At 55.2% G+C, this 27,410-nt stretch overlaps 1 protein-coding gene across 1 annotated transcript; it reads right to left on the bottom strand.

The window, feature by feature from the left end:
• Nucleotides 1-559: 559 nt before the first annotated feature.
• CARD8 (caspase recruitment domain family member 8) lies at nt 560-26,089 on the bottom strand. Its single transcript, XM_068164271.1, has 15 exons — nt 26,041-26,089; nt 22,388-22,419; nt 21,973-22,026; nt 21,386-21,436; nt 17,098-17,157; nt 16,949-16,992; nt 16,805-16,854; nt 14,160-14,380; nt 13,814-14,064; nt 10,833-10,967; nt 9,675-9,813; nt 8,425-8,478; nt 8,259-8,330; nt 5,423-5,692; nt 560-2,242 (listed from the first exon to the last, which is right to left on the bottom strand). Exons 1-15 carry the CDS (start codon nt 26,067-26,069, stop codon nt 2,223-2,225), a joined length of 1,482 nt encoding a protein of 493 aa, XP_068020372.1. The 5' UTR covers nt 26,070-26,089; the 3' UTR covers nt 560-2,222.
• Between the last annotated feature and the right edge of the window lie 1,321 nt (nt 26,090-27,410).

Below are 27,410 nucleotides of genomic sequence, written 5' to 3' on the forward strand. Positions count from 1 at the left end.
GCCCAGAGAGGTTGTGGAGTCTCCTGGTGTGGAGAGCTTCCAACCCCCCCTGGGCACTGTGCTGCTGGGCAAGCTGCTGTGGGTGCCCTGCTGGAGCAGGGGGTTGGACTGGGTGAGCTCCAGAGGTCCCTTCCAATGCCACCATGCTGGGATCCTGTGAGGGCTACAACAAGCAGCTTCATACCAAGGCAGGAAGGCTGCAGGAAGGGATGGGAGAAGCAGAGCACATCCTGGAGCATGAGCAGCATCCTGCTTCCTGAAGGCACTAACATCCTTCACCCTTCATCATCTCACCTCATGCATCCATCCCACTCCTGTTACACCCTGCTAAGGTGACCCATGCCAACCCTTCAGCTCCTGATAACCACTAGAGCAGGGGGTTTGGACTGGGTGACCCCCAGGGGTCCCTTCCAGCCCTCCCCATGCTGGGGTTCAGGGATTCTTTCCAAAGCCTTTCCAGTTGTGCAGTACAGAGCCAGATGAGAGAGGCTGTGGCTTCTCCCATTTTAGTTGTAAGCAGCTGGTTCTAGTCCAGATGGAAAGAGACAAATCCCTCAAGTAAAAAGGTATCAAATGTTTATAAAACAAACCAAAATATAAAAGCTAAAAAGTAATAAAAAAAATATTAAATTATACAACACAACAAAATCCTCTCAGAAGAATTGAGACAGAACAGAGCAAAGAAGAGTTACTCCCAGGGAACCTCCCCAGCTGCCTGCAGTTCCTACTGGTGCTCCCAGGAAACCAGTCCTTGGGGGTGTAGGAAACAGGACCACAGGCAGGGAGGGGAGGAAAGGACCACGGGCGGGGGGGGAAGAAAGGACCACAGGCAGGGAGGGGAAGAAAGGACCACGGGCAGGGAGGGGAAGAAAGGACCACGGGCAGGGAGGGGAAGAAAGGACCACGGGCAGGGAGGGGAAGAAAGGACCACGGGCAGGGAGGGGAGGAAAGGACCACAGGCAGGGAGGGGAGGAAAGGACCACAGGCAGGGAGGGGAAGAAAGGACCACAGGCAGGGGGGGAGGAAAGGACCACAGGCAGGGAGGGGAAGAAAGGACCACGGGCAGGGAGGGGGAAGAAAGGACCACAGGCAGGGAGGGGAAGAAAGGACCACGGGCAGGGAGGGGGAAGAAAGGACCACGGGCAGGGGGGGAGGAAAGGACCACAGGCAGGGAGGGGAAGAAAGGACCACAGGCAGGGAGGGGAAGAAAGGACCACAGGCAGGGAGGGGAGGAAAGGACCACGGGCAGGGAGGGGAAGAAAGGACCACAGGCAGGGAGGGGGAAGAAAGGACCACAGGCAGGGGGGGGAAGAAAGGACCACAGGCAGGGGGGGGGAAGAAAGGACCACAGGCAGGGGGGGGAAGAAAGGACCACAGGCAGGGGGGGGAAGAAAGGACCACAGGCAGGGGGGGGGAAGAAAGGACCACAGGCAGGGGGGGGAAGAAAGGACCACAGGCAGGGAGGGGAGGAAAGGGAAAGGACCACGGGCAGGGAGGGGAAGAAAGGACCACGGGCAGGGAGGGGAGGAAAGGACCACGGGCAGGGAGGGGAGGAAAGGACCACAGGCAGGGGGGGGAAGAAAGGACCACGGGCAGGGGGGGGGAGGAAAGGACCACGGGCAGGGAGGGGAGGAAAGGACCACAGGCAAGGCAGGGGGGGGAATGTCCACAGGTCTGTACAGTCATTGTGTCCATAACCAGTGATCACACAAAAGGAATGCCCCTGCACATTGAGGGCTGTCCTTCCCTGAATTATCTGTGCCAAACACAAAGTACCTCATGATTCGGGCAGGTCGGGCTTGCTTTGGAAGGGGGTGAAAAGCTTCCACCTAGCTTGTCACCCTCTCTTTCCCTGATGCAAATAAAACCATTAGTAGGCAGCCAGCAGGTCCCTGAAGCAGGCAGAGTGGCTTCTTCCAGTGGTCATCCCTTGGGGGTCCGGCTCAAAGCAAGGCAAAGCAGGCATGGGGCTGCCTGACGCGCCCAGCACGGCGCTGCCGGCCACGGCAGCGGATCCACCACCTGAGTCGTGGCTCCTGGAAGCCTGGGGGGTGCTATTTCCACACCAAAGTTTGTGCACATCTCTGGTCTAAAGTTTCTCTGAGCGCTGGGGTCTGCCACCTCGCATCCTGAAGGCCGGTGAGAGCCCAGGGAAGCAGCTGCAGCAGAGCACAGAGGTGAGGAAGCTCCCAACGCCCTTCGGCCGCTGCGGCTGGGCCAGCTCAGCAGCCAGCAGAGAACCCTGCAGAAAGGAACAGCACAAACACAGAAGGGGTTACCTGACCTCTGGAAGTCGCTGCGATGTTCAGCTTGGATGATAAAGGTATTAAAAACCAAGGAGACAGCTTGAGGCTATGGGCAGAGAAGATACAGAATCAACCAGGTTGGAAAAGACCTTTGAGGTCACCAAGCCCAACCAATCACCCAGCACCATCCAGTCAACTAAACCATGGCACCAAGGGCCTCATCCAGGCTCTTCTTAAACACCTCCAGGGATGGGGACTCCCAGCTTCCTGGGCAGCACATTCCAATGGCCAGTTCCTCTTTCTGGGAAGAACTTTCTCTTCTTCTCACCTCCAGCCTAAACCTCCCCTGGCACAGCTTGAGACTGTGTCCTCTTGTTCTGCTGCTGGCTGCCTGGGAGAAGAGACCAACCCCCACCTGGCTACAACCTCCCTTCAGGGAGTTGCAGAGAGCAAGAAGGTCTCCCCTGAGCCTCCTCTTCTCCAGGCTAAGCAACCCCAGCTCCCTCAGCCTCTCCTCACAGGGCTGTGCTCCAGACCCCTCCCCAGCTTTCTTGCCCTTCTCTGGACACCTTCCAGCAGCTCAACATCTTTCCTAACCTGAGGAGCCCAGAGCTGGACACAGGACTCAAGGTGTGGCCTCAGCAGTGCTGAGCACAGGGCACAATGACCTCCCTGCTCCTGCTGGCCACACTCTTCCTGATGCAGGCCAGGATGCCCTTGGCCTTCTTGGCCCCCTGGGCACACTGCAGGCTCATGTTCAACTGCTGTTCACCACTACCCCCAGGTCCCTTTCTGCCTGGCAGAAGTTTGTAAGGGGAGGGAAGTTTGGAAGGGATGTTTGTGATGATTGGGCAAGGGAGAGAGCACCAGCAGCTCTCTTGGAAACCAGGTTAGGGAGAATTAAGAAAGAGCAGAGTTTTGCCTGTTCCAGACAAAAAGTCATCTGTTTCTCGAGGAAGGTTCTCCTTGGCTGGCCTGGGCTCCTTGGCCTTGGCTGTTCAACTCACTGAACAACTTTGGTTGGCAGAGGGTGAACCAAACATGAGGAGGCTCTCAGAAATGAGTGGGAGCTGCAGTGAGGAAATAGATACACACACATGGGTCTGCAGAATGGCACCACTGAAGCATCCATTAGGGAAAGCTGTTAGTTCCTAAAACACAAACAAAGCCCAAGCATCTCTTGAGGACTTGCAGAGAGCAGCAAGAAATCTGCTTGGCCCTAACAAGGCCACAGCTGGACTCCTGGGTCCAGGTCTGGGTTCCCCAGCTCAAGAGAGTCAGGGAACTGCTGGAGAGAGCACAGGGGAGGCTGCAGAGATGCTGAGGGGCCTGGAGCAGTTCTGGGAGCAGCAAAGGCTGAGAGCCCTGGGGCTGAGAGCCTGCAGAAGAGCAGCCCCAGAAGGGAGCTGAGCAATGCTCAGCAAGAGACAAAGGAGCTGTGGGAGGCAAGAGGCTGGGGCCAGGTTCTGCTCAGTGGTGCCCAGGGACAGGAGAAGGGGCAGTGGGCACAAAGTGGACCCCAGGAGGTTCCATGTGAAGAGGAGGAGAAAGTTGTTTGGTGTGAGGGTGCTGGAGGCCTGGAGCAGGCTGCCCAGAGAGGTTGTGGAGTCTCCTGGTGTGGAGAGCTTGCAACCCCCCCTGGGCACTGCGCTGCTGGGCAAGCTGCTGTGGGTTGGGCTGGATGATCTCCAGAGATTCCTTCCATCTCCACCATGCTGGGAGTCTGTGAAGAATTGGCTGGGGTATATCCAACTGATTTTCGCAGCTAAACTGTCCAGGTCATGCTGAGAGAACTCTCACCACAGTCAGTGCAAAAGTTTCATGCCTTTTATATCAGTTTTTGTAGCATAAAAGCATCAAATCATTTCAGTTAGAAAACACCTCTAAGATCATTGAGTCCAGCCATCATCCCAGCACTGGAAAGTCATTGCTAATACCATAGAATGGGTTGGGTTGGAAGGGACCTTCAAGATCATCCAGTTCCAAGCCCCCTGCCATGGGCAGGGACACCTCCCACCACCCCAGGTTCCTCATCCAACCTGGCCTTGAACACCTCCAGGGAGGGGACATCCTCAGCCTCCCTGGGCAACCTGTGCCAGTGTCTCTCCACCCTCCCTGGAAAGAATGTCTTCCTAATCTCCTGTCTCAATCTGCCCTCCTCAGGCTTCAATCCATTCCCCCTTGTCCTATCACTACAGGGCTTTGCAAAAAAGTCCCTCCCAGCTTACTTGTAGCCCCACTCTGGTACTGGAATCATAGAATGGTCCAGCCTGGCAGGGAGCTCCAAAGCTCATCCAGTCTAATCCCCCTGCACTCAGGAGGGGGATCCCCAACTAGCTCAGGTTGCCCAGAGCCCTGTCCAGCCTCACCTGGAATATCTCCAGGGATGGAGCCTCAACCACCTCCCTGGGCAACCTGTTGCAGTGTTACAGCAGCCTCCTGGTGTAGAGCTTGTTCCTCACATCCAATCTCAGTCTGCTCTGCTCTAGTTTGAAGCCATTGCCCCTGGTCCTGTCAACTTGGAAGGCTGCTCTAAGGTCTGAAGAGAGCCAGCTTTAGTTTAGGAAAGATGTTGAGTTGCTGGGAGGTGTCCAGAGAAGAGCAAAAAAGCTGGGGAGGGGTCTGGAGCACAGCCCTGGGAGGAGAGGCTGAGGGAGCTGGGGTTGCTTAGCCTGGAGAAGAGGAGGCTCAGGGGAGACCTTCTTGCTCTCTGCAACTCCCTGAAGGGAGGTTGTAGCCAGGTGGGGGTTGGTCTCTTCTCCCAGGCAGCCAGCCCCAGAACAAGAGGACACAGTCTCAAGCTGTGCCAGGGGAGGTTTAGGCTGGAGGTGAGGAGAAAGATCTTCCCAGAAAGAGTAATTGGCCATTGGAATGTGCTGCCCAGGGAGGTGGTGGAGTCCCCATCCCTGGAGGTGTTCAGGAGGAGACTTGATAGGGTGCTTGGTGCCATGGGTTAGTTGATCAGATGGTGTTGGGTGAGAGGTTGGACTCGGTGATCTCTGAGGTCTTTTCCTACCTGGTTAATTCTCTTCTCTTCTAGTCTAGTCTAGTCTGGTCTAACTTTGGCCTGTGTAGGAATGCAAGCACCAGGTTCCTGGTGAGCTTTCTGAGATGAACTCTCAGGCTACCTCTGCAGCATGCTGATGTCCCCAAAGCAAGCAGCATGGAGGTGCTACCTTGCAGGGCCTGGAGGATCTCATAGGATGCTTTGTCACGGAGGCTCCGGTACAGAGCTTCTGCTGTCCCCTCGCTTTGTTCTCTGTCTCTCCACTTGCTTAACACCAGGAATTTCTGCATATTAACTTCTTCCTCTGTTTCCTGAATCTGCTCAATGTCTTTCATTTCCATCTGAAGACACTCAATGGCAATCTCTCTCCACTGCCTTCCAAACAACTTGGCGATCACCATCAGCTGCTGGTCTGTCAGGTTCTTTGTTTCAGCTCCATCTGAAAAGACACAGGGCAGAAATAAGAGAGCTAACATCACTCTTCTCATTAAACCTCTAACCCAGTTCCACTGCTACCTCTGTCTGTGGCCTAGGGACATGGGATAAAGGTTTTATTAAGATGATTCATGGAGTTACAGAGGGCATCACTGAGCCTATGCAGCAAGGTCAGAGCCAAGCACTGGAGAACAGCAGCTGAAGGACCAAGAAGCCCAGCTCATGAAGAGGACAGCATCCAGGAGGGCCACAAAGCTGAGCAGAAAGCTGGAGCATCTCTCCTACAAGGACAGGATGAGAGAGCAGGGGCTGTTCAGCCTGGAGAAGAGGAGGCACCAGGGAGACCTTCTGGTGGCCTTTCAATACCTAAAGGGGTTGATCAGAAAGCTGGGGACAGGCTTTTGAGCAGGGCCTGTTGTGACAGGACAGGGGGGGATGGTGTGAACTGAAAGAGGGAGAGGCAGGCTAGAGAGAAGAGAGGAATTTTTGACACTGAGGATGATGAGACCCTAGCCCAGGCTGCCCAGAGAGGTGGTAGAAGCCACATCCCTGGAAGCATTCCAGGTCAGGCTGTTGGGGATGTGGTGGAGTCACCATCACTGGAGGTGTTTAGGAAGAGACTGGATGGGGTGCTTGGTGCCATGGTTTAGTTGATTAGGTGGTGTTGGGTGATAGGTTGGATGCAATGATCTCAAAGGTCTCTTCCAACCTGGTTTATTCTATTCTGTGCTCTGAGCAACCTGCTCTGGTAGTCCTTGCTCACTGCAAGAGGGTTGGACTAGATGAGCTTGAAAGGTCCCTTCCAACCCAAGCCAGCCTGTGATTCATTAAAACCTCCCTCAAAACCAGCCAGGGTTGCCCAGACTTAGAAGACAATCCCAGTTTAGCTGAGCTGAGGCAGTTTCCTGGCTGCTTTATCCCCCATTTACTTAATGGATAGCAAACACTGCACTCAAACACACAAATGGAGGGGCAAGTTCCAGGTAGAATCACAGCATGATTGGGCTTGGAATGGACCTCTGGAGATCATTTAGCCCACCCCCTGCTGGCAGAGTAAGCTGCACACCTACAAGAGCAGCCTTTCCTCCTCCTGCACTTCATGCTCAGATTGGTAGAAGTCTTTAGAAAATGTGAGCTCAGGTTCAGGTCACAAGGCCACAGGATCCCAGGGTGTTAGGGGCTGGAAGGGAACTCCAGAGACTATTGATTCCAACCCCCCTGCCAGAGCAGAGCCATAGAATCCAGCACAGGTCACATAGGAATGCATCTAAGACAGGGCTGGAAAGGCTCCAGAGAAGGAGACTCCACAACCTCTCTGGGCAGCCTGCTCCAGGCCTCTGGGACCCTCACAGGGAAGAAGTTCCTCCTCATGTTCAGCTGGAACCTCCTGTGCTGCAGTTTCCATCCATTGCCTCTTGTCCTACCCCAGGGCACAACTGAGCAGAGCCTGTCCCTGTCCCTTCCTTCCTGACCCCCAGCCCTCAGCTATTGATAGACATTGATCAGATCCCTCTCAGCCTTCTCCTCTCCAGACTGAACAGCCCCAGGGCTCTCAGCCTCTCCTCCCCAGGCAGTGCTGCAGTCCCTTCAGCAGCCTTGGAGCCCTCCCTTGGACTCTCTCCAGCAGATCCCTGTCCCTCCTGAACTGGGCAGCCCAGAGCTGGATGCAATATTGCAGGTGAGGTCTCAGCAGGGCAGAGCAGAGGGGGAGGAGAACCTCCCTGGCTGTGCTGGCCACACTCCTCTGACTGCAGCCCAGGACCCCCTTGGCCTTCTTGGCCCCCAGGGCACATTGCTGTCCCATGCAGAGCTTGCTGCCCACCAGCACTCCCAGCTCCTTCTCCTTGGGGCTGCTCTCCAGCAGATCCCCTCCCAGCCTGTGCTGCTGCAGTTGATTCTTCCTGCCCAGCTGCAGGACTCTGCTCTCATCCTTCTTGACCCTCCTTAGGTTCCTCTGTGCCCAGCTCTCAGCCTGCCCAAGTCTCTGAATGGCCTCACAGCCTTCAGGTGTCTCAGCCAAGCCTCCCAGTTTGGTGTCCTCAGCAAACCTGCTGAGCAGACTCTGTCTCTGTCCCCTCAGCAGTGTCAATGAGGAAGATGTTAGACAGGACAGGACCCAGCACTGATCCCTGGGGGACTCCACTGCTCACAGCTCTCCAGCTGGACCTGGCACCACTGCCCCCCACTCTTTACACTCCATTGTGTCACCAGTTCCTGATCCCTCTCACTGTCTGCTCTCTGTCCCACACCTCCTGAGCTTGCCCTCAAGTAATTGCTCACAGGGTTGTTAATTGCTTACTAAAAGGCAGGGACTGATTGCTCCTTGCAGCAAAAGAGCAAATAAGGAGAGAGCAGGACCCTGAGCCAGGAAAGACAGGAAGGAAACCAGAGGGAATTGCTGGATGTGGTGGAAAGGACAGGAAAAGCCTCTGGCTGCTGGCTGTCCCCTCATCAATGTCATTGATGAAGATGTTGAACAGGACCAGACCCAGCACTGTTCCTGGGCTACAAGCACCACAGAAAACCAAACAACCAAAGCCTAAAATCAGTTATTTTACAGCAGACAGCACCTGGAGGATTGCCAGTCCTTTGTTTTTTGTGACAGGGCTCCTCTGCTGAAGAGGGTTTCCTTTTCTTGACACCTGAGAAGGAAGCAGGAGGTGATGTCAGGTCCACTCTTATCTCTTGAGCTACAGCAGCAAGCGAGGTGGGCAGAGAGTAAGGACCAAGACTTACTGCCTGTGCTCTTCTTCTGCTCATTCTTGTTCTGGTCATAATGGATCCAGTCACCTGGTGAAGAGTTTGCAGGAGACACACAAGGTGAAGGAGGAATTCCCATTGCTGGCACCCATCCCCCAACAACCCCTGGGCACAAACCCAAGCTGCTGAGTGGATCCCAGCTACTGAGCTACAATTTCCTATCATGAGGAAATTTTGTTTCCCCCTTTTAATCCAAAGTGCTGCAGCAGATCAGCCATAATATGCACCAGAGATTCCCAGCAAGGAAAACCAAGGTGGAATATCCTCCCACACATCCACAGCCCCAAAACCACCTCCTCTCTGCTCAGAGGATCATTGCAGTGTGCACTACACAACCTCCTGGAGCTCCACTCTTTGTGGTTTTAGTTCTTCCCAGCTCCAAACCTCCTGATTTCTTTTATCAGCAGGGATTTAGGTTGGTTGGGGAAATCCCAAGCACCAATACAGGCTGGGCAGGGACTGGCTTGAGAGCAGCTCTCAAGAAAAGGCCTTGGGGGTGCTGGGGGAGGAGAAGCTCAAGAGGAGCTTCTTGCAGCCCAGAGAGCCAAGCAGAGCCTGGGCTGCAGCAAGAGAAGTGTGGCCAGCAGGGCCAGGGAGGGGATTCTGCCCCTCTGCTCCACTCTGCTGAGACCACAGCTGCAGCTCTGGGGCCAGTTCTGGAGCCTCTGTGCCAGGAAGGATCTGGAGGGGCTGGAAGGTGTCCAGAGAAGGGCCACGAGGAGGAGCAGAGGGCTGGAGCTGCTCTGCTCTGGAGACAGCCTGAGAGAGTTGGGGTTGTGCAGGCTGGAGAGGAGAAGGCTCCCAGGAGACCTTCTGGTGGCCTTCCAGGATCTGCAGGGGGCTCCAAGCAAGCTGGGGAGGGACTTGTGAGGGTGTCAGGGAGTGATAGGACTGGGGGGGATGGAGCAAAACTAGAAGTGGGGAGATTGAGCTTAGATGTTAGGAAGAAGTTGTTGGCCATGAGGGTGGTGAGAGCCTGGCACAGGTTGCCCAGGGAGGTGGTGGAAGCCTCCTGCCTGGAGGTGTTTGCAGCCAGGCTGGCTGTGGCTGTGAGCAACCTGCTGTGGTGTGAGGTGTCCCTGCCCATGGCAGGGGGCTTGGAACTGGCTGCTCCTCGAGGTCCCTTCCAGGCCTGGCAATTCTGTGATGCTATGCATGTGAAGGCTGAGTGACACCCAAACTCCTGCCCCTTCTCAGCTGGTTGGAAGACCAAAGGCTGAACTCACTCTCCCGCAGCTTTGCTTTCCACACGGTCGCCTCCGACTCCAGCTCCACCAGGGACAAGGTGAAGTCATCAGGTTTCTCCAGATAGACCTCGATGTAACTTTTCAGTTTCAAGAGGGATCCATCAACAAACTCAATTTCCTGGGCAGTGCAAATGTGTTAACAATAAACACTGATCCCAGCCAGAGGGCAAAGAGGAGGAATTTGGCTGCGGGCACAGCGCCCAGCTGCAACCTCCCCAGAGCTCTGCTGTCATTGACTTTAGCATCAAGACCCCACCCCTAGAGGACCCCACCCCAAGGTTTTAGGGCACCAAGAGGCCAATGCCTTCTGCAGCATGTGGAAGCTGCACCTAATGCAGTGCAGGAACATACAGGAAAGGCCATTTTCAAAGCATCAAGACCTCTAAAGTCACCAAGTCCAACCATCAATCCAAGACCACCATGCCCACTAATCCACACCCTGAAGTGCTCTGTCCACACTGTTTGAAACTCCTTCAGGGATGGGGACTCCACAAACTGCCCTGGACAGCCTGGCTCAGGCCTTGACAGCCCTCAGGGAGAGGAAATTGTTCCTCATGTCCAACCTTAACTTCCCCTGGTGCAACTTCAGGCAATCAGAGATGAGCAGATTTAGGCTGGACTTTAGGAGGAAGTTCTTTGCCCTGAGGGTGGTGGAACACTGGAACAGGTTGCCCAGGGAAGTAGTTGAGGTCCCATCCTTAGAGATATTCAAGATCAGGCTTAAGAGGGCTGTGGGCAGCCTGATCTAATGGAGGATGTTCACTGCAGGAGACTTGGATTGGATGAGCTTTGGAAGTCCCTTCCAACCCAAACCATGCCATGATTCTGTGATTTCCTCTTGCCCTACTGCTTGTTCCTTGGGAGAAGAGACCAACCCCCACCTGGCTCCAACCTCCTTCCATGGAGCTGCAGAGAGCCAGAAGGTCTCCCCTCAGCCTCCTTTTCTCCAGGCTAAATCATCTCAGAATCCCAGGTTAGAAGGGACTTCAAGAGGAGCCTTTCTGAAGACTCCTGGAGAAAAGCATGGTCTAAAGAAGATGAATCCTGTCCAGCTGAACCTTAAAAGTGTCCTAACCTTTGTACCATGCCTCTGCTGAAGCTGCAATGCCCAGGAGGAGCATGCTGTAAGGGACTTACCTCCGGAGTGACCTCAGCTTCTGGCTCACACACCAATCTGTATCTCTTTCCATTCTGAAGTAACTTTTGGCACACAGGTGGCTTGTCAATTTTAATGAATTTCTTGTTGGAATGTTTCACAGCTCTGGAGATGTCCTGAAGTGGAAAAACAAGGGTTTAAAAGGCTACTTGCTTCAGCAAGGAATTCACATTGCAAGCCTTGATGGGGCTCCTTGGGCATTTCCCTGGCCCATCATCTTCAACCCCCACCAAATAAACTTCTTCAGCTACTGACAGAGCCCTGGAGCAGGCTGCCCAGAGAGGCTGGGGAGTCTCCTTCTCTGGAGCCATTCCAAACCCACCTGGATGTGTTCCTGGGTGATGCCGCTTTGGCAGGGAGATTGGACTGAATGATCTCTGGAGGACCCTTCCAGCCCCCAACATTCTGTGATCATAGAATCAATAAGGTTGGAAGAGACCTCAGAGATCATCCAGTCCAACCTGTCAGCCAACACCTCCTGACAACTAAACCATGGCTCCAAGTGCCACATCCAATCCCCTCTTGAACACCTCCAGGGATGGGGACTCCACCACCTCCCTGGGCAGCACATCCCAGTGGCCAATCTCTCTGTCTGGGAAGAACTTTCTCCTCACCTCCAGCCTAAACCTCCCCTGGCACAGCTTGAGACTATGTCCTCTTGTTCTGGTGCTGGGTGCCTGGCAGAAGAGACCAACCCCCACCTGGCTACAACCTCCCTTCAGGGAGTTGGAGAGAGCAAGAAGGTCTCCCCTGAGCCTCCTCTTCTCCAGGCACCACAGGTGAAATTAGATGGAAGAGGTCTGCAACCTAAGAAGGAAGGCTACTCACTACTGGCAGAGTCATTTGTGGCTGGAAGAGGTCTTTAGGGTCCTTGACTCCAACCCTTAGCCCAGCACTGCCAGCTCACCACTAAACCCTGGCCCTCAGCACCACATCTCCACATCTTTGAAACCTCTCCAGGGATGGGGACTCTCCTAGTGTTTGCCTATACCCTGCAGCAGGGAATTGATAAGAGGAGAAGCAGCTCTGCCAGCCATAAATCCTGAGCTCCATGGATTTTGGTGGAAACCAGGTTTCTGCTGCATTGCTTTTCCATAGCAGCTTGGCAGGGGCCACACTGGCCACTCTAATGACTTAAATGTTATATCCTAACTTGGCAGAGACTTTTGGGATGGAACATCACAGGATCACAGGATGTTAGGGGTTGGAAGGGACCTCTGAAGGTCATCAAGTCAGTGAGATTGGCCACTGGGATGTGCTGCCCAGGGAGGTGGTGGAGTCACTGTCACTGGAAGTCTTTAAAAAGAGCCTGGATGAGGCCCCTGGTGACATGGTTTGGTTGATTGGATGGTGCTGGGTGATAGGTTGGGCTTGGTGATCTCAGAAGTCTTTTCCAACCTGGTTGATTCTGTATTCTGAGTCCAAGCCCCCTGCCAGAGCAGGAGCAGAGAACCCAGCACAGGTCACACAGGAACACATCCAGGCAGGGCTGGAAAGGTTCCAGAGGAGGAGACTCCACAACCTCTCTGGGCAGCCTGCTCCAGGCCTCTGGGACTCACAGGGAAGAAGTTCCTCCTCATGTTGAGCTGGAACCTCCTGGGCTGCAGTTTCCATCCATTGCTCCTTGTCCTATCCCAGGGTGCAGCTGAGCAGAGCACCATTAGATAGATCACAGAATGCAGTGCAGTGCAAGGGTTGGAAGGGACCTCTGGAGCTCACCCAGTCCAAGCCCCTGCTCCAGCAGGGCACCCACAGCAGCTTGCCCAGCAGCACAGTGCCCAGGGGGGGTTGGAAGCGCTCCACACCAGGAGACTCCACAACCTCTCTGGGCAGCCTGCTCAGCTGCAGCCACTGCTCTGAGGGCAGCTGCTGGCCTCCTGCAGAGTGCAGGATTCCTCAGCTGCCCAATTCCTTCGCTGCCCAGAGCAAAACAACCACATTCCATGGGTGCCAAGAGCAAGAGCCTCACCTTGGCAGCCTGGGATTGGAACATGCTGCAGGAGTCACCTCCCTGTCATGCTGGCACCTCTCACTGGGAGCAGATTTGGCTTCTAGATGTGGTTGGGTTTCACTGGTTAAGGGTTTGGTAACAGAGCACAGAAGCAGCCACTCTGAGCAAGAGTCACTGGGGTTAGGGCCTGGGTTAGGAGCAGCCTGGGGGGTTTGGAGCTGCTAGGGACTGCTGCTTCTGTCAGTTAGCTGCTTCTGGTCAGGGCTTCAGTGCAGGGATGCTGCTAGGGACATGCTCAGGACTTCCTCTGTTAAGGGCTTCCAGGACTTGTGCTGATGGTGGGACTCAGACTCTGTGATGCTGGGGAGGCTACACTGCAGCAGTGAAGGACTTGTGGGAGGGCTTCTGAGCTTCTCTGCTCTCTGCATTTCTGGAGTCTCCTTGCCATATGGCAGCAGGGTTCCTGCCTTCATTCCTCACCCAGTGGCCCCTGAACTGAGGGGAGAAAAACAACACTGCTCCAGGCCTTCAGCACCCTCACACCAAAGAGTTTTTACCTCCTATTCAGATGGAACCTCCTGGGTTCCACTTCATGCCCAATGCCCCTTGTCCTGTCCCTGGGCACCATGACAAGAGTCTGGCACCAGCCTCTTGCCCCCTCACCCTTTAGCCTGTATAATAAACATCATACATGATAGTTCACAGGATGATAGGGGTTGGAAGGGACCTCCAGAGATCTTCCAGTCCAACCTCCCTGCCAGAGCAGAACCAGAGAACCCAGCACAGGTCACACAGGAACACATCCAGACAGGGCTGGAAAGGCTCCAGAGGAGGAGACTCCACAACCTCTCTGGGCAGCCTGCTCCAAATCATAGACATAATATTTACTATTACAGCATGCAAACAGTGGGGTGAGAAGAGCATCTCTCCTCACAGCCCATGCTCCAGGGAGCAGCTCCACCAGGCAGCCCTGCAGCACTGCTGGGCCACAGCAGCCCACGGCAGCCCTACCTTTATAAAGGAGTCGTTGTTGGTAGCCACGTAGACCCGGAAGGACAGGGAGGGGTGGGGGTCAACCACTTTGTAGAGGATGACAGCACCATGGTACTGCACTGGCTCCTGGCTCTGGAGGAGAGGTCCCACTGGTGACAGAGAGCTCACCACCCACTTCACGTGTGACGCAGAGTACTCAGCCGTGGGCTCTATGGCTGCCTCTTGCCCTTTGATGTGCAGAACCTTGAAGGCCATGCCAGCACCATGATCTGCAGGGACAGGGGGGTCATCTCAGCGCTGGGGGAGCCACCCCAGTGGCCCCTTCCAACCTCCCAGCCCCTCTGGGCTGGCAGGCAGCACTCACCGGCCAGGCAGAGGGAGTGGGGAAACTGGATGGAGGAGAGAGCGGAAGCCAAGTCGCAGCGCACGTCGAAGAGAGGGCCACCCACAATCCAGGGCTTCTTCACCAGGCTGGCATATTTGCTCCAGGACAAGAGGCAATAGGTGATTTTGACAGCCCCTGTCACCTCAAAGATCAGCCCAGTGATGCTGCACTGGTACGTGCCTTCTCCATCCAGCTGCAGCCTGTCGGGGTAAGAGGGACCCAGTTAGGTTAGTTTCCACCACTTAGTAACTCCCACCTGAACAACGTGGTTAGCAGGGGACAACAGATGAAACTCCCACCCCAGCAGACAGAGGGAACTTTATCTGAATAGCACAGAAGCCAAACCAAGCAGGTTGTTTTTTCCCCTCCAATTGCTAGGCTTAAACCATCCCTGGAGCCTTGAAAGCTGGCCAGGAGGACATGCAGCCAGCACATGCAAAGTAACTGCACTGAACTGCTTTGCAGAACACTTCCTGCAAACAAAGCAGCTGCCCTGACATGAAGGGCTCAGCCTGCCTCCCACTGAGCTCAGAGCCAACAGCATACATGGGCAAGGACAGTGTCACACATGGGCAAGAGGAACATCACACTTGGGGGAGGTCAAGATGAAACACAGACAGCAGCAACAACAACCTGCCTGGAGAAGCAAACACAGACAGCAGCAACAACAACCTGCCTGGAGAAGCAAACACAGACAGCAGCAACAACAACCTGCCTGGAGAAGCAAACACAGACAACAGCAACAACAACCTGCCTGGAGAAGCAAACACAGACAACAGCAACAACAACCTGCATGGAGAAGCAAACACAGACAACAGCAACAGCCTGCATGGAGAAGGTCAACAGCAAACACAGACAGCAGCAACAATCTGCCTGGAGAAGGTCAACAGCAAACACAGACAGCAGCAACAACCTGCCTGGAGAAGGTCAACAGCAAACACAGACAGCAGCAACAACCTGCCTGGAGAAGCAAACACAGACAGCAGCAACAACCACCTGCCTGGAGAAGCAAACACAGACAGCAGCAACAACAACCTGCCTGGAGAAGCAAACACAGACAGCAGCAACAACCTGCATGGAGAAGGTCAACAGCAAACACAGACAGCAGCAACAACCTGCCTGGAGAAGCAAACACAGACAGCAGCAACAACCACCTGCCTGGAGAAGCAAACACAGACAACAGCAACAACAACCTGCCTGGAGAAGCAAACACAGACAACAGCAACAGCCTGCCTGGAGAAGCAAACACAGACAACAGCAACAACAACCTGCCTGGAGAAGCAAACACAGACAACAGCAACAACAACCTGCCTGGAGAAGCAAACACAGACAGCAGCAACAACAACCTGCATGGAGAAGCAAACACAGACAACAGCAACAGCCTGCCTGGAGAAGCAAACACAGACAACAGCAACAACAGCCTGCCTGGAGAAGCAAACACAGACAACAGCAACAACAGCCTGCCTGGAGAAGCAAACACAGACAACAGCAACAACAACCTGCCTGGAGAAGGTCAACAGCAAACACAGACAGCAGCAACAACCTGCATGGCGAAACAAACACAGACAGCAGCAACAACCACCTGCATGGAGAAGCAAACACAGACAACAGCAACAACTTGCCTGGACACCAAACTAAAGCACCTGCAGGAAAAGGTCAACAGCAACACCAACCTCACACACAGACCCATGGAAAGCATCACACATGAACAACAGGAGGGTGGGGAGACACTGGAAGAGGTTGTCCAGGGATGTCCCTGGAGGTGTTCAAGGTCAGGTTGGATGAAGTCTTGAGCAACCTGGGCTGGTGGGAGGTGTCCCTGCCTGTGGCAGGAGTTTGGAACAGGATGATTATAGGTTGGACCTGATGATCTCTGAGGTCTTTTCCAACCTGATTGATTCTATGATCTTTGAGATCCCTTCCAGCCCAAACCAGCCTGGGGTTCTCTGAACATCACACACGGACAACACCACATGCTGACAGTACCAATATCCTAGATGGAGAACACCAGCACCACTCCCTGATGGCAACTGCCCAACCACAGAAAGGAAGCCCAGAGTTGGAAGGCAGAGAAAAACAGGCTCACAGGATGTTCACAGGATGTTAGGGGTTGGAAGGGACCTTCAGAGTCCTTCGAGTTCAACCCCCCTGCCAGAGCAGGACCAGAGAATATAGTGCAGGTCACACACAAATGCATTCAGATGGGTCCTGAAAGTGTCCAGAGAAGGAGACTCCACAACCTCTCTGGGGAGCCTGGAACTCTCTGGGGATCCTCCTCACGAGGTCAATGCAAACCAGGAGGATGAACGCTCCTAGGAAGCAGGGCGAGACCCTTCATGCATCTCCAGACCAAAATAAGCACTAAAAAATGTGCCTGATGGTAATTGCTGCAGCAAGACAAGGCAGGCAGGGAGCCATCCTAAGAGCTTTCTTGGCCCAGGCTCTGGAGGCAGCCCAGGCAGCTGCTCAGCTCTTCACTTGGAAGGGTTTGGGGAGATCTTCTGGTAGGACTCCAAAGGTGTTTGTGCGGTGAGTTGGGTTTATTGCCACTTAAACCCAAGAGGGAAGCATCTTGAGGGGAACAGTGCAGACATAGACCCATTACACTAGAAACAAATCCATACACATGTTGTCCTCCAGACAGTATCCTGGGAGTCACTTGCTCCTTCTGCTCCTGCAAACAAGCACATTTAAAGAGGAGATGACAGAGCAGAAGGAGAAGTCTCGTGGGGAAAACAAATCCAGGGGCTGGGGTGTTAAAAACCTACGTTTTCCTTCTTGCAGTGGTGGCAGGCTGGCAGGCAGCTCACTCCTGGGGAGGAAACAGGGAAATCAGCACATTAAAAGCAAAGAATTAAAATACTCTGAGGAAAACAAACCCCAGACCTAAGGCAGCACTCGAGAGATCTGTCGCTACCTGATTCATCGCAGCGTGGTGGCAATTCCTCCTCCTCCTCCTCCTCCTCCTGCTCTTCAGCTACAAAAATGAGATGGAAGAAAGTGTCTCAGCCTCCAGTGGGTTTCTGCTCACACATTCACAGGCTCACAGGATGTCAGGGGTTGGAAGGGACCTCCAGAGGTCTCCCAGTCCAACCCCCCCTGCCAGGGCAGGAGCAGAGAACCCAGCACAGGTCACACAGGAACACATCCAGACAGGGCTGGAAAGGCTCCAGAGAAGGAGACTCCACAACCTCTCTGGGCAGCCTGCTCCAGGTCTCTGGGACCCTCACAGGGAAGAAGTTCCTCCTCATGTTGAGGTGGAACCTCCTGTGCTGGAGTTTATATCCACTGCCCCTTGTCCTATCCCAGGGTGCAGCTGAGCAGAGCCTGTCCCTGTCCCTCCCTCTTGACCCCCAGCCCTCAGCTATTGACAGACATTGATCAGATCCCTCTCAGCCTTCTCTCCAGACTAAAAAGCCACAGGGCTCTCAGCCTCTGCTCACAGGGCACTCAACCTTCAGAACCTTCAAGTAACCACCACTATGCTGACAGGAGGAACCCCCAGCAACCTGAGGATGGTCCCAAGTTGCACCAGGGGAGGTTTAGGTTGGCTATTAGGAACAATTTCTTTGCTCCTCTGTCCCTGCTCCACCAGGTCCCTGTCTGTGCTGAGCATTCCAGAGCTGGACTCACAAACCCTTCCCAGTGGTGACCATAACTGAACATGAGTATTTTATACAATCCCACAGCAGGCTTTCCCCTCAAAAAGCATCACAAACCCACAACAAACATGAAATGGTGCTCCCTGCAAACCTCCTTTGGCTTGCACCACAACCATTTGGAGATGAGGAACAATTTCTTTCCTGCAGGAGTGGCCAGGCAGTGGCACAGGCTGCCCAGGGAGGTGGTGGAGTCCCCATCCCTGGAGGTGTGGCCATGGCATTTCAGGACATGTTTGGACAGCCATGGTGGTGTTGGGTTGATGGTTAGACTTGATCCTAGAGGTCTTTTCCAAGCTTAATGATTGTATGCATCCGATATGAAGCCATGGAGAACAACGCTAAGACTAAGTCTCTGCACACACCTTCCTGTGCAGCGTGGGGATGAAGCTGAACACCAGGATGCAGCTTCTGCCAGAAGCTCCTAACTGGCACAAACCACAGGAGATTTCCACAGTGCTAAAAAACAGCCATGTCCAGGATGACTCTTATCATGCCAAGGGCAGAGATCAACCACCTGGTGTGGGAGCTGGTAAGCAGCCTGTTGGCAGGCAGAAAGGGACCTGGGGAGACTGCTTGACAGCAGCTGAACATGAGCCAGCAGCTGAACATGAGCCAGTAGTGTGTCCAGGTGGCCAAGGGCATCATGGTCTGGGTCAGAGATAGTGTGGCCAGCAGGAGCAGGGAAGTCATTGTGCCCTGTGCTCAGCACTGCTGAGGCCACACCTGGAGTCCTGTGTCCAGTTCTGGGGATCACAATTTAAGAAGGACACTGAGACACTTAGATGTGTCCAGAGAAGGGCAACAAAGCTGGGGAGGGGTCTGGAGCACAGCCCTGTGAGGAGAGGCTGAGGGAGCTGGGGTTGCTTAGCCTGGAGAAGAGGAGGCTCAGGGGAGATCTTCTTGCTCTCTGCAACTCCCTGAAGGGAGGTTGTAGCCAGGTGGGGGTTGGTCTCTTCTCCCAGGCAGCCAGCAGCAGAACAAGAGGACACAGTCTCAAGCTGTGCCAGAGGAAGTTTAGGCTGGAGGTGAGGAGAAAGTTCTTTACTGAGAGAGTTCTTATCCATTGGGATGTGCTGCCCAGGGAGGTGGTGGAGTCCCCATCCCTGAAGGTGTTCAAGAGGGGATTGGATGTGGCACTTGGAGCCATGGTTTAGTTGTCAGGAGGTGTTGGGTGAGATGTTGGACTTGATCCCTGAGGTCTTTTCCAACCTTATTGATTCTATGATTCTATGGATGCATCCCCAGAATGATTTAAGGGTGGCCAAACCCTCCTGCTAACACCCAAGGGAGCAAAGCTGACAACACTCCAGGCCCAAACTTCTAGCCCCAGGGGTGGATTTTGCAGCAGACCTGTGGCGCCAAGGTGATGGGCTGGGTGCCAGCTCCTGCTCCTCATCCCACCAACACCCTTCCTGTGAGCAGGGATGACAGCCAAGCCATCCCAAAGTCACCTTGGGCAATCAACAGCCTCTTGGCAAGCAGCTGAGTGGGAGGCAAAACTTGTCCTGCCTGGAAAACATCAGGCAGGCAGCACCCCCAAGCCTTGGCTTCCTTCCCATGGCCATGCTGGTGCCCAAGCTGCTGCAGGGTGGCAGCCCCCATGCCATGGGGCATCTCCAGCCAGCATCACCCCATGCTGGGCTCCACCTGCAAACCAAGACAGGCCCTAGGCCATGAGTGCAGCCTTGCACCCCCACTTCTTGATGCCCACCAAGTCAGGCTTGCTGCGGCCCTGGGCAGCCTGATCTAGCTGCAGGTGTCCTGCTGACCCTAGTGGGGTTAGAATCACAGAACTGTCAGGGCTGGAAGGGACCTCAAGGCTCAGCCAGTTCCAAGCCCCCCGCCATGGGCAGGGACACCTCACACTACAGCAGGTTGCTCACAGCCACAGCCAGCCTGGCTGCAAACACCTCCAGGCAGGAGGCTTCCACCACCTCCCTGGGCAACCTGTGCCAGGCTCTCACCACCCTCATGGCCAACAACTTCTTCCTCACAGCCAATCTCAATCTCCCCACTTCTAGTTTTGCTCCATCCCCCCCAGTCCTATCCCTCCCTGACACCCTCACAAGTCCCTCCCCAGCTTTCTTGGAGCCCCCTGCAGATCCTGGAAGGCCACAAGAAGGTCTCCTGGGAGCCTTCTCCTCTCCAGCCTGCACAACCCCAACTCTCTCAGGCTGTCTCCAGAGCAGAGCAGCTCCAGCCCTCTGCTACTCCTTGTGACCTTTGAGGCTCCCTTCCAACCCAATGCAATCTGCAAATCTGTTTTGCCCAGACACAGAGCTGACACCTGGGCCAGCTGTCAATCCCTCTCCTGCACCACCAGCCTGGAGCATCCTTTACCCATGCTGGCTTCCTCATGCCTCCCAAGGGAGATGGAAGGAACACAGCACACTCACCTGACCTCCTCCCATCCACATCTGATGAGGAAAAGCTTTGCAATTAGTTACCCACAGCCCATTAATGTTGCCTGAAACCAGAATAAACCACCAGTGGTGTAACCACTGTCAGCACAAACCCAGCAGCCCCTCATCAACTGCAAGCATTTCCTCTCATTCTTTTCCTGTCCATCCTGTTTTGCCACTTCAGCAGCCAGCTTTGAAGCAGATTTGTGGCCTCCTGGGGTTTGGACAACTCCTGTGGTGTACAACCAACTGCCTGTATGGTGTTTAGGTATGGTGTTAGCATCAGCTGCTGCTCTCCTCTTGCTGCTCAGCTCAAAACTCAGCAGCTCACAAAAACATCGTTCTGCTCCCCATGGAATGGTTTGAGTTGGAAGAGACCTCTAAGGTCACTGAGTTCAACTCTCAACACTGCCAGCTCACCACTGAACCATGGCCCTCATCTACACCACCTCTGCACAGCTCTGAAAGCCCTCCAAGGATGGAGACTCCACCACTGCCCTGGGCAGCATGGGCCAGGCCTTGACAACCCTCAAGGGGAAGAAATTGCTTTTCACGTCCAACCTAAACCTTCCCTGACACAACCTGAGGCCAGTTCCTCTCACTTGTTATCTGGGAGACCTGGCTCCAACCTCCTTTCAGGGTATTGGAGAGAGCCAGAAGGTCTCCCCTCAGCCTCCTCTCCTGGCAAAACACCCCCAGCTCCCTCAGCTGCTCCTCACCAGCCCTGTTCTCCAGATCCCTTCGATGCCCTTCTCTGGCCCTGCTCCAGCCCCTCAATGTCCTTGGAGTGAGGAGCCCAAAACTTAACCCAGGATTTGAGGTGTGGCCTCCCCAGTGCCCAGGACAATCATTGCCCTGCTCCTGCTGGTCACACACTATTGCTGATCCAGGCCAAGGGGCTGGTGGCCTTCTTGGGTGCCACCTGGGCACAAGGCTCATCTTCAGCTGGGTGTGGACCAACAGCCCCCAGGTCCTTTTCCACCACCCTTCCCCAAGCGTGGAGCACGCCATCAGCACACAACCACTGAATCACCAGTCTGACCCCATAACCCTGAGACCAGCCCCATGGACAGCAGCTGGTTTGAGCTGAAGGGACACCTCCAACAGGCAGGAAAAGGAGACCTCAGAAGGCAATGCTCACCTGCCTCATCTTCTGAGCTGCTGCTGGAGCTGCTTTCCGAACTGTCCTCTCCTTAATGAAATGAAATCCCATTAGGCAAAGGCAGAATGAAATAAAGCAAGGCCACAGGTTACTGATGGGGCACATCCAGGAGGTTAGACACATCAGCTTGGTCAGCAAATTAGAGGATTAAATCACTGAGGCACCCTGAGACAGGAAGGAGTACCAGAGCATCACATCCCAGACACAGAGGAGGCCCAGAGGGGTGACCCAGACCCTCCTGAAGGATCCATGAGATGTTCAAGATGCTCTGTTTTAATGTTTTACACAATCTGGGGCTATTTTGGAGCTTCATCTATGGCACATCCCAGCTCACCCTCTTACAGCTTTTGGTGGCATGCCCATGAGGTGGGAAAAGCACTGATGGGACCTGACACCCGACCAGGGATGTGACTCATGGGGATGGGTCACACACAGCCTTTAATGGCTCACTCTGCCCAACTGAGTTGAAGAGTTGCAGCAGTGCCTCCATGGTGGTTTTAACATGTTGTGGGGAGCCACAGGCTTTCTCATGTGCAGGGAAAGGCCTCAGCCACTTGGGTGCTCACCTGCTGGCTGCTCCTCTGCTGAGCCATCTCGCTCTGTGCTGCTGGCCACCACTTCTGTAAAGAGAAAAGCAGTTGGGGCATACAAAGCTACAAGTGGGGAGATTCAGCTTGGATGTCAGGAAGAAGTTGTTGGCCATGAGGGTGGTGAGAGCCTGGCACAGGTTGCCCAGGGAGGTGGTGGAAGCCTCCTGCCTGGAGGTGTTTGCAGCCAGGCTGGCTGTGGCTGTGAGCAACCTGCTGTAGTGTGAGGGGTTGGACCTGGATGATTCTTCCAACGCTATTAATTCTATGGTTCTATGAGAGAAGCTTGAAAGAGATGCAACTCTTAAAGGCAGCAGTTGCTAAACTGTCATTTCAGTCCCACAGGATGGACATTCCCCAGGGAAAAAAACCATACCTGGCAAAATTCCCATACCTTTTTCATCCGAGGAGAGGGACTCGGCTCCACTGGAAGACAAGACAGGAAACACATCAGCAGATGCAGCTGCACACAAGTAGGCAGCACACATACTCCCAGCAGGGTGGAGGCCTGAAGAGACCTCTGGAGATCACCCAGTCCAACCCCACCCTGCTCCAGCAGGGCACCCACAGCAGCTTGCCCAGCAGCACAGTGCCCAGGGGGGGTTGCAAGCTCTCCACACCAGGAGACTCCACAACCTCTCTGGGCAGCCTGCTCCAGGCCTCCAGCACCCTCACACCAAACAACTTTCTCCTCCTCTTCACATGAAACCTCCTGGGGTCCACTTTGTGCCCACTGCCCCTTGGCCTGTCCCTGCGGGCACCACTGAGCAGAGCCTGGCCCCAGCCTCTTGCCCCCCACAGCTCCTTTGTCTCTTGCTGAGCATTGCTCAGCTGCCCTCTGGGGCTGCTCTTCTGCAGGCTCTCAGCCCCAGGGCTCTCAGCCTTTGCTCCTCCCAGAGCTGCTCCAGGCCCCTCAGCAGCTTTGCAGCCTCCCCTGGACTCTCTCCAGCAGTTCCCTGACTCTCTGGAACTGGGGAACTCAGAACTGGCCACAATATTCCAGCTGTGGCCTCTCTAGTGCAGAGCAGAGTGGGAGGAGATCCTCCCTTGACCTGCTGGTGACATTGCCCTGTCCCTGCCCACTGGCATCAGTCCCAATCTCTGGCAGGGAACCAGAGGCTGCAAGGCAGCTTGGGAGTGGGGGAGGCTTGGTAATGAATTGTCTCCAACGTCACCCACGGGCCTGGCTGTCACTCTTGCCATGCCAAGGACATCTGGCTCTGCTGCACATTTCCCACTGGCACAAGTCCTCAGCCCTGGGCCCTTTTGCCAAGTGCCCAGGGGTGTGTGCCAAGCACCCGCTGGTTTTGGGAGCCATCCAGCCAATGGTCTTCAGCAGCACACAAAGCCCAGATAAACACAGTGGCTTAGACATGCAGATGAGGCTCCAACAGACCCCATCACGCATTCATGGCCTGGGGCAAAACCAGACCAAGCTTCCTTCTCTTGAGAAGAAGAAACGTGCTGGGGTTCTGTCATTCATGGGTAAAGATCAGCCCTGGAAGCCTTCCCAGGGAGGTCTACAGAGCTCCACAATGTCCTTCTTGCAGCACCACTGAATAAGCACCATAAAAGCTGCTGCTGAGGAAGGGGATTGCAGCAGTTACCACAGACCAGCAGGTGACCTCCAACTCTCCTTTGCTTTGGTGGCACAAGCAAATAGCTCAGCCCATCTGCCAGGCCAGTGCCCAGCTGGAATGGCAACAGTATGTCACGGGGGCAGGCAAAGAGCATTCATACCCTTGCTTGAGGAAGCTGAAGGATCCTGGAGCCACTTCAGTGACTCCAAGGGATTAGAGAATCCCAGCAAGGTGGAGGTTGGAAGGGACCTCTGGAGATCACCCAGTCCAACCCCCCTGCTCCAGCAGGGCACCCACAGCAGCTTGCCCAGCAGCACAGTGCCCAGGGGGGGTTGGAAGCTCTCCACACAAGGAGACTCCACAACCTCTCTGGGCAGCCTGCTCCAGGCCTCCAGCACCCTCACACCAAACAACTTTCTCCTCCTACTCAGGTAGAAGCTCCAGGGTGTGCCTGCAGCCCCCAGTCCTGTCACTGGCCACAAATGACAAGAGTCTAGCCCCAGCCTCTGGGCCTCATCCTTGAGAGGATCTCCTCTGGGGCTGCTCTTCTCCAGGCTCAAGAGCCCCAGGGCTCTCAGCCTTTGCTCCTCACAGAGATACTCCAGGCCCTTCAGCATCCTCATAGCTCTCTGTTGAACCCTCTCCAGCAGTTCCCTGTCTCTTCTGGAATGGAGAGCCCATAACCAGACACAAGACTCCACATGAAGCCCCACCAGGGCAGAGTAGAGGGGGAGGAGAACCTCCCTTGAACTCCTGAAGCAAAGGGGTTCTAGATGAAAGGATGGAAGCAGGGAAAGGTCCTGGATGAAAGGATAGAAGCAGGGGGGCTCCTGGATGAAAGGATGGAAGCAGGGGGGCTCCTGGATGAAAGGATGGAAGCAGGGGGGCTCCTGGATGAAAGGATGGAAGCAGAGAAAGGTCCTGGATGAAAGGATGGAAGCAAGGGGGGCTCCTGGATGAAAGGATGGAAGCAGAGCAAGGTCCTGGATGAAAGGAGGGAAGCAGAGAAAGGTCCTGGACGAAAGGAGGGAAGCTCAGAGAAGTCCTGGATGTAAAGATGAGAGCAAGGGTGTTGGGTGAGGAGCAAGAGCAGGGAAAACAATGCTGTGGCCAGCTAGCCACACCAGAGAAACTGGGCAAAGGTTTCCCACCATGGACTCAAGCAGGAGGTTACACAACAGCATTGGTGCTCCCAAACTGTATCTTAAAAAACAAATGGGAGGTTACACAAGAGGGTTATGCCTTCCAAACTGTATCTTCAAAACAGATAAATAATGACCTAGTAGCTGCAGGATCTGGAGCAAGGCTGCATATACCCCAGGGATAGGACCTGAGCCAAGAGCTGTTTGTGTAAGCCTTCCACCACCCCTCGCATTGCTCTCCTCCAGAGCTATAAACAGAGGAGCAGGAAGAAAAAAGACTGCCCCAAAAATACTCAGTATTAGGAACTATTTTCCACCACTAATGAGAAGAGGGCAAGAGGGCATCTCCCCAGCTTTAGCCCTACAGCCCTGCAAGAGCTGCAGGGTCAGGATGTGGTTGCCCAGCCCCCGCAGAAGATAAACCGGGCTCGATCCTAAACGGTCCCAGCTGCCGGTTGTTGAGGGAACACCCCCGAGGGGAGTCCCGGGGACACAAAAGGGCTGGGGGAACCAGAACCCACGGGGGGAGCAGCGGGGCTGCTGCAACCGGGAATAATGGGGACCCCGAGGGGAGGGGAGGGGAGCGGAGGGGAGCGGAGCGGAGCGGAGCGAGGCCGGCGGAGCTGGGGGCCGGGGGAACGGGAAGCCCCGGGAGAGGGGCGGAGCGGGACCTGGGGAACGGAGCCCGGGGGTGGAGCGGAGTCGGGGCAGGGGCGGGAACGCCGCTGGCTCGCTCGGCGCTTTTGTCTGCCGGAGGATGCCGAGCAGAGTTGGGGGGGAGGGGGGAGGCTTTGGGAGCCCCCGGTGCAGGTGCAAGGCTGAGCTCTTTGCCCCAAAACTGAGATGTGGGAGAGTTCCTTTTTGGGGGGAAGAGAGGGGAGAAGGAAGGAGGCAGGGATCCTTCATTGGGATCCAGTAGGGTGCGGGAGATGAGGGGGTCTGGAAGCAATGCAGGGGGCGAGTGGGAAAGGGAAGATGGAGGAAATAGAAGGATGCTGGGGGATGCAGGTGCTTGCGCGGGAGCGGGAGGGTGGGGAAGGATGTTGGGGGGATGGGGAGGATGCAGTGGGGGGGCGTCGGGAGGGTGGAGGAGCATCGAGAGGGGGCAAAAGAGCAGGCAGGCTGGGGGTGCAGGGAGCCATGGAGGGGAGGGAGTTGCAGGGAGGCAGCGCAAGGGTGGCGGGAGGATGCGGGGAAGGGCGCAGACGAGTCGGGGGGATGCCGAGCAGGGCTGGGGAAGCGAGGGGGTCCCGATGATGCCGAGGAGAGCCCCAGGAGGCAGGCGGGACCCCCGATTCCCCGCCTGCACCCTCGCCCCCGCTCACCTGTCGGGCTCCTGGCCGTTCAGGGCCATCGCGGCGGGAGGCAGGAGGCGGGAGCGGCGGGGAAAGCACCGAGCGCCGAGCGCGGGCGGGGCCGGGCGGAGCACGCCCCCGGAGCAGGGCACGCCCACGGCACAGGCCACTCCGGAGCCGCGGTGGCCAACCGTCAACAAAACGTCGCCGTGCTCGCCGGACCGTGTCCCGCCGGGCCGCGGCCGCGCCGTTCCTCCACGCCTCCGGGGACGGGGACTCCACCACCGCCAGGGCAGCCCCCGACCACTCCTGCGGCAGAGAAATCGCTCCTCATCTCCAACCGAACCCTCCCCTGGCACAATTCCAGAGCGTTTCCTCTCCTTCTATCACCTGAGACTAGGGAGAAGAGACCAACCCCCACCTCACTACACGGAACGGAAAAGAAATAGAACAGGAATGGAAAGGGAAGGGAATGGGATAGAAAAGGATAGGGAAGGGAATGGGATAGAAAAGGATAGGGAAGGGAATGGGAAAGGGAAGGGAATGGGATAGAAAAGGAAAGGGAAGGGAATGGGATAGAAAAGGAATGGGACAGAATGGAAAAGAAATAGAATAGAAATAGGGTTGGGATGGAATGGAATGCCCAGGCTAGATTAGAAGGTGCTGTATGCATCCATACCTGATATACAATGTCTATAGGCAGCTGCCCTTGTGCACAGTGAAATGGAATCACAGAATGGTTTTGCTTGGAAGGGACCTTTAAGACCAAGCCCAGCCATGAACCCAGCATTGCCAGGACACCACCAAACCATGGCCCTCAGCATCACATCTACAGAGCTTTGAAAACCCCTCCAGGCATGGCAACTCACCACTGCCCTGGGCAGCCTGGGCCGAGGCTGGACAACCCTCAGGAGGAAGCAGTTGTTCCTCATGGCCAATTTAAACCTCCCATGGGGCATCTTGAAGCCACTTCCTCTCATTTTACCATTGGTTCCTTGGGAGAAGAGAGCAACCCCCATCTGGCTCCAACCTTCCTTCAGGGACTTGTAGAGAGCAATGAGGTCTCCTCCTCAGCCCCCTCCAGGCTGAACACCCCCAGCTCCCTCAGCTGCTCCTCCCTAGCCCTGCTCTCCAGATCCTTCCCCAGCTTCATTGTCCTTCTCTGGACCTGCTCCAGCCCCTCAATGTCCTTCTTGGAGTGAGGCCTAAACCTGCTCCCAGGATTAAAGGTGTGGCCTCACCTGTGCAGGGGACAATTATTGCCCTGGTCCTGCTGGCCAAACCACTGCTGATGGCCTTCTTGGCCACCTGGGCACACCCTGGCTCATGTTCAGCTGCTGTCAATCCCCAGCACCTGCAGGTCCTTTCCACTGGGCAGTTTCCAGCCATTCTACCCCAAG

This window comes from Melanerpes formicivorus, unplaced genomic scaffold, assembly GCF_026170545.1.
Source record: "Melanerpes formicivorus ecotype bairdi unplaced genomic scaffold, bMelFor1.0.p_v2 SCAF_78, whole genome shotgun sequence".
Classification (NCBI taxonomy): Eukaryota; Metazoa; Chordata; class Aves; order Piciformes; family Picidae; genus Melanerpes; species Melanerpes formicivorus.